This window comes from Rattus norvegicus, chromosome 3 (assembly GCF_036323735.1).
Source record: "Rattus norvegicus strain BN/NHsdMcwi chromosome 3, GRCr8, whole genome shotgun sequence".
Lineage (NCBI taxonomy): Eukaryota > Metazoa > Chordata > Mammalia > Rodentia > Muridae > Rattus > Rattus norvegicus.
Genome location: NC_086021.1, coordinates 132,883,749 through 132,896,545, shown reverse-complemented (window position 1 = coordinate 132,896,545; position 12,797 = coordinate 132,883,749). Strand labels below are relative to the sequence as shown.

The 12,797-nt window shown below is 43.3% G+C and overlaps 1 protein-coding gene across 4 annotated transcripts in view; it reads right to left on the bottom strand.

Moving 5' to 3' along the window:
- The window catches only part of Slc12a1 (solute carrier family 12 member 1), a 76,774-nt gene that overhangs the window by 39,809 nt on the left and 24,168 nt on the right, over nt 1-12,797 (bottom strand). For all 4 annotated transcript variants that reach the window (NR_073053.1, XM_063283138.1, NM_001270617.1 and 1 more), the window contains exons 10-15: nt 11,115-11,199; nt 6,073-6,224; nt 4,566-4,673; nt 4,142-4,265; nt 2,602-2,703; nt 634-789 (exon numbers count right to left, since the gene is read on the bottom strand). Coding sequence is in view for 3 of the 4 variants with exons in the window: in XM_063283138.1 (XP_063139208.1) it covers nt 634-789; nt 2,602-2,703; nt 4,142-4,265; nt 4,566-4,673; nt 6,073-6,224; nt 11,115-11,199 (727 nt within the window). In the remaining variant the exon portion in view is untranslated. The remainder of the gene's footprint in view (nt 1-633; nt 790-2,601; nt 2,704-4,141; nt 4,266-4,565; nt 4,674-6,072; nt 6,225-11,114; nt 11,200-12,797) is intronic.

The window sequence follows — 12,797 nt, the reverse complement described above, 5'->3', positions numbered from 1 at the left end:
CTTCAATTCACCCTGCTCTTCTCCCTGGAACCTCGTTCTCTGGCCCTGGCGTTAACCACCTCCACGTGGCTCAATTAACTTCAGAACTTACTTTGTTCACTCAACCCATATTTACTAAACTCAAGCAGAGAGGTTGGCTCTGTGAACAGGAACCAAGAACGAATTCTGAGCAACTCCACGCTCGCTCAGGCCTTGCCCTTTTCTCAGCAGCGTGTTTACACTGCTCTCGTGATACACTGTGCTGTGCTACAGTCTACGGTGTCTCTGGGTCTGAGAACTCCTTGAGGACAGGGTCTTATTTCATCGAGATGTTAGAGGGCGGTGGTAGAAGGGAACACTTGTGAGGTCTGGGTTCAGCTCTATCACAGGCTGACTCTTAATTTGGACACTTTGAACTCCAGTTTTTTCCTCTCTGACATAGGCTTCCTATCACCAACGGTGCAGCATCACTGTGAGGACTGAGTAAGTGCAAGGTTCTGTGGTGTTAATTATCATTGCCCTTAATGTATATAGCATTGTGATGAGCTGCCCTGCACTCGCTACATGTAAGCATGTGGTAGCCACATGATACACATCCAGTGGATGGATAGAGAGAACCATGGAAGCCATCCCAGGTGGCCTTTTCTCTCTTACCTGGCTTCTTATAAGTCACATAGATATAGAGGAAGAGCTCAATGACATAGGTGATGACAGCCGCCCACCAGTTGATGACAAACATGACTGCACAGCACAAAATGGCTCCGAAGAGAGATACCCACATGTTGTAAATCCCATATGCCGGCCTCCATCCTGGGAGGAAACATAATATAGAAAGAAATTATACACATCAATGCTACTGTACTACTGTGTATTGTAAAAGTGCAGATAACACGTCTTCCTCTGGTGTAAAAACTGTAGGTTTTAGGTTCTGTGTCCTAGATCTTGACTGTTTTGTTGTTGTTGTTGTTGTTTTTTATGATCTTGGATCCCTGGTCTACAAAGACGGTTATTGTACCAAAGATGAAGCTGGGAACTCTGGGAAAGGTAAAGCATCTGTAAAGCAGACCCCCTGTGCTTCCTGTGAGTCCTGATTGTCCTCCCAAACTACCAAACCTCAATGGTGTAGAGCCAACACCATCAGGAACCTAAAGGGAGAGGGTACGCTGGAAAAAGTGGCTTCCTGTCTTCCCAAGAGCTGGTTATAACAGTGAGCTATGCTCCATTTGCAGAACCGTAGAGGCAGCCTACCTTACTATTATCCTAACTTCTTAGGATAATAATACAATAATAAGCAATGTTTGCTCCGTCAGAAGCAATAATCTTACAGAAGAGGAGACATCTGTGGCCCTCTGAGCACATTAATATGTTCAGCATTATATTTTAAAGTGTCTGCCACAATTCCTATACACACAGATTCCTATGTTTTATTAAGTTAAAGAGCCTAGGAAACAATTCAGTCGTGGTGGGAAAACTGATCTGTAGAAACGTTTTTGGTCAGTGGGTTAATGCTACTTAAAATCTGGAGTCACTGAAACGCAGTGGAAGTCTGTCTAGAGGAGCAGTTCCCTCAATGACCACAAGGTGGAAACAGCACTCCAGGAACGCCATTAGAAGAGCCCGCCGAGCTCTTAGTTCTGCTTCCTTTTCAGAGGCAGAGGATGGAGGTCAGGTGGGTGGAGAGGGGTAGGGGTTTTGAGAGTCATTTTGGGGTTTGAGTAGACACACATGTGTCTTCCTGCATACTTCTTTAAAAAATATTTTTCTTCTTTTTTTTCTCTCTTTCCCATTATTCCTTTTCACACTTCTGATAACTGACGTGGGATTGTAGATTTGTGTTTAAAGACAAACCACACAAAACTAATTATCTTCGGTTATTTTCTGTGACCCAGTGGCCTTGTGTGGACACAGGCTCCTCAGCCTCTTTGCTAACAACAATGTCATCAAGGCTGAGGAGGGGGGCAAACTGTAAAGAATAGTTATTTAGTATCTTGGACTAAAGTCTTCCTAGTGAAGACTTTCTGAGAGTCAGATGATCCTCAGGTGACTTTCTGTAGGGGTCAGAAGGACAGTGGGAGCAGACAGGAGATGAAGGGTGATGAACTATAGGGCAGCTCTGTGGTGTGGAATTTAAATGATTTGAGGCCACAGCCCAGTTGTGTACTGACGCCCCTGGCGTGGCTCGGCAGTAGATCTGCATTGCCCACGTTCAGCAGGTAATTATGGGAACTGCTCATCCTTCTCTTCTGCACCATGGGCAGGAAACAAATTGATAGTGAGGAGGCCTCAAATATATACATTTATTCCACTCCTGTGGTCACTTTTGCCCTGGAAATAAATAGTGGTGTTTTTCTACTGCTGAAATAAATGTGGTTTCTCTTGCAATGAATAATTTATTGCCACAGGAGAAAATTGACTTTACGGTTGGTCAAAAAGGCCATTGCTCATATGATTCCTTTTCTATTTCGGAAGTCATCCCCCAACTCACCAAAATAAAGTGGATTACGCTGCCTACAAAGATATAAGAAAACATAAAAACACAGATTGAACACTTCTCACGGACTTATTTCATTTATCGAGACAAACTAACTGCTCGCTTAGGTTAATGTTTTCATTCCGGCTTACCTGGCGATTTGGCATACGAGGCATGGAAGCAGGAGAAATTAATAAGCGCATATGAGGCCAGGAAGAAGTTGGATATGATAGGTGCAATGACGTTCAGCTCGGCTGCAAGGGAAGCAGAACAGCGCTTGCTCAGACAGCGCATGCGCACATCTGAGCCGTGAAAAAGGGGGCCGGGCATGCTAAGGCCCGGAAGCTCAAGTTCTGGAAATTGAAATCATAGCTCGCTCGCATCTGTCAAAGTTTAAGAAGTTAGGTTTTCTTCGCCCCCTCTGAGGCTAATAGGTACTTCAGCCAAGGTTTTCATGGAGTGAGACTCAAGAAAACCCGCCAGTTAGAAAATGGACAGTCCAAACCTCTGTCTGTACAAGAGCCATACACATAAAGAACTCTACAGCAATTTCCCACGCACCAGATCCTGTATCCGTTGTCTGCTATGTAAACAGTCAACAGGCTCTGTAGAATGGAAAGCCATGTGCTTCTCAATGGTTTTAATGGAGATAATTTGATGTATACATTTTTAAAGTGGATTCTGTGATCATTTAAAGGCAGAAGAAGGGGGCTGGTAAGATGGCCCAGTAGGTAACGGATTGCTCAGCCAAATCACATGCACACACACATACACACGCAGACACACACAAACGCAATAAAACATTTAAATGCAGCAAAGGGCAACAGTTGGAAGTCTCAATTGTTATATTACAGGAATCTGTCTATATAAACTATTTTCATTTGATTTCTTAAAAACCTAACAAATTTAATTGGAGTTATATATAGTCCCTTTCCAACTTTATAGACATTGTATAAACCAAATAAGTTGTATTTGCTCCTAGAGTTTCACATTGAAGAACCCTTAGTTTTGGTCTTAAGGGAGAGCAAGGATTGTATAGCTGGCAAATATGACCATGTGGCTACTTCTAGATTTCTTGGGAGAGAAAACCAAATCACAGTTCAGGTAAATGATTTTCAAAAGTCTCAGTCTAGAGGGGACTTGAGGAGATTGTAAAATGCAGTTTCTAACTCAGCAAAATCTGGACTTCCAGAGACACCTTAGTGATTCTGAGAGGCTGGTCAAAGAGCTATACTTGAGGAAACACAGGTAGACACAATTCTGCTAGCTTTTAGACTAGTGCACAGAGCAGGATCTGTCATATTTAGAGCATATTGACTTGGAGGAAGAGTTCAGTTTTATTTGGCTGGATGGGCCTCTAATATTCAGGTTCAAAGAACAGACAGAAGGGTAGGTCCTCCCTCAGTTCCTCAAAGGCTCTCTTCACTAAACTTTCTCACGTTCCTTTAAGACAAACACTAGCATTCCCAGATGGAGTCTTAAGCATCAACCTGCTAATTTCTCAAATGTAGAGCAAAAGCCCAAGTAATCAGAAGAATCTTTGGCTTCCTGTAGTACAAGAAAGCTACACACCGATGAGAATGAATGCCATGGCTATCACAAAAGTGATAGTAGTACAAGAAAGCTACACACCGATGAGAATGAATGCCATGGCTATCACAAAAGTGATAGTAGTACAAGAAAGCTACACACCGATGAGAATGAATGCCATGGCTATCACAAAAGTGAGGAAGTACCCTCTCAGGGGCTCGTTGTTTTTCCCATAGCCCTTTGCGAAGAACTGAAGTCCTTTGAAGATGTTGTCCTTGCACAGAGCCTAATGGGAAAAAGAGAAGACATTTGTCATTTATTTGTGCGCACTTGTTTTCTCTAGGTGATTCGGAAAAGATTTGGGAAAGATTAAGCGACGCACAATTCGAGGCGCACGTTAGCACCGCGGCTCATCATTCTTTATATTATGGGAATCGATCTTGACCGTGTGGCGGGCACTGCATTTGAGCTAGATGCAAACATTAACGGTTGCAGAGAATGATGGAAAGTGATGGCTGGTGGGAACCACTATTTCAGCTGGTTTCGGAGGCAGGGAAGATGGCACACGCCTTCACAGCTGGATTACCTGGAATACTTTGGGTGCACTGACGAGGGAGGCTAGGGCCGAAGACAGTGTTGCCGAAAAGATCCCTGCGGTGATGAGGGGGCCGAACCCGGACACCATGCTCATGACCTCAAGAAGAGAGTGGTTTGAATTAGGCAGCTTACCCAACAGAGGTTTGAAGAGTTAACTCTTCTTCAACACAATTTCTTCCCTCTCCTTTTCCTGTGATTCTCTACTCTCTAATGCTTCCCAACCTGCTTCACCCTTGAATTTGTAACTCTTCTCTTTTCTTTTTTCTTTTTTTTAAAAAAGATTTATTTATTTATTATATATAAGTACACTGTAGCTGTCTTCAGACACACCAGAAGAGGGCATCAGAACTCTTTACAGATGGTTGTGAGCCACCATGTGGTTGCTGGGAATTGAACTCAGCACCTCTAGAAGAGCAGTCGGGTGCTCTTAACCACTGAGCCATCTCTCCAGCCCAACTCTTCTCTTTTCAAGATGAAATGACCCCTTTCTGTTATTTACCAAGCACTAGCTACCCCTCACAAAATATTAGAAAACACTGGAAAGACTAAAGAAGGAAGTTTTGTCTCTTTTCCCCCAAGGGTTTTCATAGCACCTACCCCTGTGTTCTCTGTAGCTCTGGTGGGAGGCAGTTCTACCCCAAAGAGTGTGGGGTTGACAAGGTGCAAGGAGGGGCTTGGCTGCCTTCCGACTTTTTTAAGGTATGGGCTTTTCTCCTACCAAAATGTTTCCAAACCTTTGCTTTTCTACTGCCCTTTAAACATAACTTTATTTTTTTTTTTGGCATAATTGAAACATTATTTGCCTCAGAATAACAATGAGAAGGATACCAGCATTGATATGACCCTGGGAGCAGATTGTACGTTTGGGATGAGCCTGTCAGCTCGAGTCATACTTTGGATTAATGGTTTCAGCTGAGCCAATGCCCCTGTCGGTTGTTAAATGAGATGGATAAAGACTTCTTGGCCCATTTACTTCTTTCTCTCCTTACCAAGCACGTAGGACAATTAGTAAGCACTGTCCCCTACTTTTCCATGTTACTCGGCCTTCATTTCCCTTCAAATTTCTCCCTCACGATTGCTCCTGGCTCTGTCTCTTGCCTTAGATTTTTCTACTCTAAAGCCTGCACACAAAGTGCACACTCCAAGTTCTCGCTAGCCTGTGCCTCTCCTGTCCAGTATGGTTTCCCACACAGTTGACTGGAAGCTAGAAAACAACATGGCGCCCCTGTCCGAGTGACTTAAGTCACGCTGTCTATTGTCTCCCTGCAACAGCGCCTGTGAAGGGCAGATTCCCACCGCATAACACCTGCATGGCTTCTTTCCCTCCCATGACACCTGCTCCTTGCTTAATTCAAATCAGTATTTAATCAATTGCAGATCCAAAAGCTTCACTAGACTTGGTATTCTGAAAATGCAGACAACAGCGATAACTTCTCTCTCTCTCTCTCTCTCTCTCTCTCTCTCTCTCTCTCTCTCTCTCTCTCTCAAATTCATACCTGAAAATTGTTCATCAACCCATACTGGCATGGCTCATGCTGACATCTTGAGAAGTCGTAGCCCAGTCCGCAGGCTGCGGACCCATTGCAATTCATCCCAGAAACGACAGTGTCGTTCATGCTCCCAGTGGCGTCTCGGACCACACAGGCAGCTGAAGAAACAAGGATTATCTGTCATCCCCCGCCCCATGCCCATGCTCCTTTTCAGTGCTGGGGACAGAAGCAAGGGCTTTGCACTTGTTAGGCAAACACTGTAGCGCTGAGCTAAGTCCCTGAGCCCCAAGTCATCTTGTCATCTTGTCATCCCTTTGACAGAGTCCTGCTCTCTTAGGGTTTTGTATCGAAAATACGCTAAGTTGGCACAGAGTCTGAACATATGTATTCTAAGCCTGTGCATACAGTCAATCCTTTTTGGGACATGGTTGTTAGAGCCCCCAGCTTCTGAGGTCTGTGCACAGCATGGTTTTTTTTTAATTAATTTATTCTCTCATATATTATATGCTGACTGCAGTTTCTCTCTCCTTCCCCATCTTTTCCTCCCAGTACCTTCTCCATTCCTCCCCATTCCTCCTCTTTTGCTTCCTTTCAGAAAAAGGCAGACACCCCCCCCCAAGGATATCAACCAAACATGACATATCAAGACATATAAGACTTGGTGCCTCCCTCATTTTGGATGCTAGACAAAGCAACCCAGTAAGAGGACAAGGGTCCCCAGATAGGCCAAAGCATCAGAAACAGCTCCTGCTCCCTCCACTAGGAGTCCCACAAAAACACTAAGCTATAGAGCTGTACCCTGTAAGCAGAGGGCCTGGGTGAGACCCATGCAGAACACCCTGGGTTTACAGCTGCTGCTCCCGCTGCCTTGTGTGGACCTTGTTCCCGAGGCTACCCTGTTGGAGGCTTGTGCAGAGGTTCTCTCATATTTTCTCATTTCTAACATGTGCAGTGCTTTGGCATAACATGTACACAGCTCATATACACCTTAGTTCTACTGGCCTCACGATTTTTAATAATTCTTCTTACCCAAGAGGCAATCAAGGGGGAAAAAATCTCATAACTAAGAAATTGCAGCCTTATTTTCAACTAATTGCACACTTTTTAGAAACAGTTATAATTCTACTTTAGATGCAATTTTAAGAACCTTTTTTTTGAGATTATAATGTAATTACATCATTTCTGCTTTCTCTTCCCTCCCTCTAAGCCCTCTCACCTGCCTTGTGCTTTTAAATTCATAGCCTCTTTATTTTTTTTTAAATTGTTGTTACATACTTGAGTGTGTCCGTGTACGTGGGTGTGCTCATGCATGCATTTCTAAACACACAAACACAACATGCTGTGTCTGTATACTGTTACTTGTCTATGTTTTCAGGGCTGACCATTTGATATCGGACCACCAATTAGCGTGCTCTTCCCCGGGGAGGACCGTTTCTTCTGCTCTCAGCGTTTCTTAGCTCCCTATAGTTCTTTGTGTAGGGTTGAGACCTTGAGATTTTCCACCCCCATCCATGTTGGCATGTCTTTTGGCGTCCTCCTCGTTCAAGTCATGTCTAAGTAATTCAATTGCTTTAATAATCAAGATAATATCTCCTGGTAAGATGGTTGAATGGTGTCTGCCTATGTGAACACTGGTGTAAAAGATAGAATACAAAATATTAGACTTTATCCCAAACAGGACTGTGAAGAAAGCGTTGGGAATCCATGAAATGAGGAAAGAAAAAGAGCTGAACACGGAAGCATCGATACACGGGAGGAAAAGAGCTGAACACCGACGCATCGCTGTACGGGACTCAAGCTAATGAGGGCTTTGGGCTTGTCCGGTGTGTGTGTGTGTGTGTGTGTGTGTGTGTGTGTGTGTGTGTGTGTGTGTGCGTGCGTGCGTGCGTGTGTGTGTGTGTGTGTGTGTGGTGGGGGGAGCTGCCTGTTCTTCATCGAGCTTTTGGAAGTGGTTTCTGAGTCCCGTTACCCAGCAGTGACGGGGCCTAACTGCGCAGATGCGGCTCTGGGGGGCTTGCTACTGTGGAGCGGTGCTGTAATAGCCTCCAGCTCTTTGTAGGTGAGCTGAACAAAATAACTAATAAGGCAATGTTTGGGATAAAATATTAATATTCCCTAAGTAACCATTAATATTAATGATGAGACAATCTGACTTCTTTCTATTTCATTAATTTCACACATTCGAATGTTTCCATTATTTTATACATAAGCATTGCCTGATGAGTATCTTTATGAATCAACTTTTCCTTCTAACTCTTAGAATTGTTTCTCCAGGGTTGATTCTCAGAAACAGAATTGTATCAAAAAACAAAGCATTTTTTTAGATTTGCTTATCCTCTTTATGTGTGTATATGCTTTGCCTGAATGTATTTATGTGTGCCATGTTTGTGCCTGGCCCCTGCAGAGGTCAGAAGAAGGCACTGGAGTCCCTAAAAAAATGGAGTCCTGGAGGGTTGGGAGTCACCATGCAGGTTCTGGGAACTGAACCTGGGTCCTTCTCATGAGCAACAAGTGTTCCTAAGAAGAAAATTATGTTACTTGGCAGAATATGGCTGGAACTAGAGAACATCATGCGCTAAGCAAAATAAGATAGACTTGGTGAGATGGAGATTGCAAGTTTTCTTTCAGATGAGAATCTAGATCTGAATCTGTGTGTTTTGCATACCTACACATATATGTAGATGTAGACATGTATATATGCCTACACATGCACATATACATGATGGGAAAGTAGAGGGGGAGGGAGTGTAGCAAATGGAGGGGGAGGGGGTAGAGAAAGTGCCATGGGGGCATGGGTGAGAAATGCAGTAATGTATATGAATAAGAAATGCAGTAATGTATATGAATAAGAAATGCAGTAATGTATATGAATAAGATAGCAAGGAAATGAAGCAAAGAAGAGACTCAATGTATATTTCAAATCTTTACTATACCTGTGAGTTTTTCTAACTGTAATCTCTGCCATTATGTATTTGATAGTTATTGAAGTATATGGATATACATGTAAACTATATATAAGGATTTAAAAAAAACTATATAAATGATAGGTTCTTTGTAAGCCAAATGCCAACTAATAAAGACGTTCATTTTGCTTTTTCACTCCACTGGCATGGTCTTTTATTACTACTACTCTTGAGAGCTCCCAAGGTGACTCATTAGTCTGAGGGTATGTTTTTCTTGCTTATGGTGCGAGAGGTCGCTGGTTCTAATCCTAGGTAAGCCTTTTCATTAGGACAGGCGCTAGAGACATGGTTCGGTCAGTGAAGTGCTCACCGCACATACATGAGCACCTTGATTTGAACCCTTAGAACCCATGTAAAGCTGAGCATGGTAGTTACGTGTCACACCTCCTGTGCTGGGATGGGAAGGGGAGGCGAGTGATTCTCTGCAAGACAGCAGGTCACCTAGACTGGTGTGCACAGCAGTAGGCAACAGAGACCCTGCTTTGATCCAGGGCGAAGGCCAGGACCTACGTGAGTCCTTTGATCTTCGTGAATTTCCTGGTATGCATGCCTCTACACTCACAAACACACATGCAAACAAACAAACATGTGGACGCACATATATCACAGATAGATGATAGATAGGTAGATATATAGGTAGGTGGATGAATGGATAGATGGATGGATGGATGGATGGATGGATGGATGGTTGGATAGAAACGGAATTATTTAAAAGATAGTTTAGGGGATGAGAATTACATATATTCTTCTGTCAATCATGGAACTCTCGATACATTTTATCACAGGCTTGAAAGGTGGCCTACTACCCTCTCTGTACACGTTGAACTTCTGCTGATTGTTAAGAAAAATTATCCACCTAGATTTTGCCTCTTTGTACTGGTCACTTTAGGTCCAACCATCTTTTTGGAACCACGTATTCTGTGACCTGCATAATAGATCTGTCCCAAGTCCTCAGATGCCAGGCCATGAGCCACTGTTAGCATTGATTCTCTGACAGGTCTTCATGGCCTGGCAAAGTACAGACACACAAACTGCTACCTGAAACTCAAAGAGCCTCTCAGATGAGCTCTGTAGCCACTCATTCCCTCAACTCTTCTATTCCTTAAGCATTCGCACGCTTGCCTAAAACCACATTTGGAAGACTCACCCTCAGGCGGCCTCAGTGTTATTCTTTAGCTGTTGATGTCCTAAGGCATCGAATCTGAAAATGCCTTCCTGTGTAGCTCAGCTCTGAATGCTACAGCGCAGTGAGTCACCTCACCAGGTTCCTCACGCAAGATACAGCAAGATCGGAGGCCATTTTAGCTTTCTGCTTTTTCAGTTTCTGTTTTCTTCTTCAGAAACCTATTTAAGTCACACAGACTCTCCCAATTTTTCTTACACTAAACAGAGGACTACTGGAGTTTACTCTTTGGTCAGATGGCCACCAGACTTCCATAGTTGTCTAACCTGGGCCCGCACTCCTCCCCATGCACTGAAGAGGGTTTCTTCTCTGCCTGTTGGAAAACAAACTCCTTCCTTCTACAGCATAAGCAAGCCCTGGCCCTCAGAGGAGGCGTGACTTCAGGCAGCAGGTGAAACAAAGCTTGCCTGTGAGCAGAAGGAGAAGGCACATGTGCACGCTCTGCACACAGGAGCATAGAGCTGGCTCCCACACTGCTAACAGCTGGGGCTTCTCTGAGTTCCTGGCAGTTGGTGTCAACGACACTTCCAAGTTGGCGATATTGTTGTGAATTCTCCATCTTTCATGACTTCCTTTGCCATGTTTGAGTTTGGGTTTTGTTCGATCTTTTTTTTTTTTTTTTTCCTACTTTGCTCTGCCCTGGTTTCTCACTCACTTCACAAGGCAAGAGAACTGAGCGTTGGGGGTGATAGCTTTCTCAGTACTATCGTTAAGGGTGACAAGGCTGCATTCTAATTGCATCACCCCCTCCCCCAGATACAAACCCTTCAGTACTAAGAAAAGAAGTAAAGCTGGTGCCTTCAAAAAACAAACTTTCTCCTTACTTAGGTTCCTCTGAAATCATCAGACACAAAGAACCACTGGGCTCCTTGAAGTTCTGATAGCAGAGATGTTCCTCTCACCTACGCAAATAGCAACACCTATGTAGGCGACGGTGGTGATGAAAATGGCCAGCATGGTCCCTCTGGGGATGGCGTCCTGGGGATCCTGTGGGAAGAATACAAAGAGGAGAGAATACACTGAATGACGATCAGGATCAGAGAGCTGGGAGTTGTTTCTGTGTTTTCAAAATGTTAAACTACGCTCCCTAAGGCAAGGGCGAAAGAAATCATCTAGCAAAGGGCAAAGTGGACAGTCTTTGGGGACTGTCAGTTGTTTCCACTTTCCCGATGCTGTGGCCCTTTAATACGCTTCTTTGATGTTGTTTGTGGTGAACCCACAGCCGTAAAGTTACTAATTGTTACGTCATAAATGAGATTTTGCTACTGTTATGAATCATAATGTAAATAGCTGATGTGCAGCCCCCAAAGGGGTCATGACCCCCAGGTTCAGATCGTCTGGTTTAGGGTGAGCAATGGAATATAAAACCTGGTGCTGCCTATGAATGCACAGGGCTTACACCAGTCTGTACTAGATGGGGTCGTAGAGCTGAAAGGAAAAGTGCACGCATGCCCCCCTTCCTAACCCAGAAGCAATCTCCCATTGATAGCCACTTGCAAATGAGAAATTAGTTTTTTTCCAAGGGGGTCTCACTGGGGAAACAAACCGCTCTCAAGGATAGGCCTAATGAGCAGCAGTAGATGGACGACCCAAAACCGTCTCGGCGGTGTCTTTGGGGTTCTTTGTCTTCTGATGTTAGGTCAGGAGTCTTGTTTGTTTGTTTTTGCCTTACAAACCCTTTATGTTTATATTATGGCTTCCAGTTTTGTGTTTTCATGGGATTCTTGTGTCTGTGAACATGTATATCTTTGTGTCTATATGAGTTTTGTGTGTGTGTGTGTGTGTGTGTGTGTGTGTGTTTGGTTATTCTGTTCTATATTTGTTTGCTTTTGTTTTACCTTATTTCACTTTATTATTATGCCTCATTGCCTGTTGTCTTCTAAAAAGAGATGGAAAGAGAGTAAATCTGGGTGGGAGAAGGGATGGGGAGGAACTGGGAGAAGTAGGCAGAGGAGAAGCTGTAATCAGAATGTATCATATGAAAAGAATCTATTTTCAAATAAAAAAGAAAAGGAGAAAAGTAGTTCTATTTTTAATAAATCCAAATGTTAAAAACAAAAACAAAAACAAATGAACAAGTGCTCAGGTAAAAGAGTTGAACTCCCATCCAAAGGGACACTACACAAGTACAACAGACCTCTGTTTCCTTGTGAATTGTATGCAGATTCATCAGACACAAACGTATCGGGCATTTTCACAATATCTAGGTGTATGTGTGTTTTATACTGAGCTTACACTTGTCTCTAATTAAAACAAACAATCAAAAAAAAAAATAAACCAACCAAATGAAAAGCCTTTCTGGCTGAGCAAAAAGGACCATCTACTAAATTCTCCAGTCTCTCAAAATTCTTCATTTTACAAGCTAAAGCCAAGCTTATGCCAGGGTGTGAGCTTGTCTCTTGCTTATCAATGTATAGACACACACGGAATCGAGTCCACATGATACTTAGTTTACCATATTCGATGTGACTTGGAAAAAGGACTGCTAAATTATATCAAGCCAACATCCAAGCAGCATATTGGATTATATTTAATTTTATTTATATACAAATATTTTTGTGCATGCTTTTCTTATACAGGGCAGG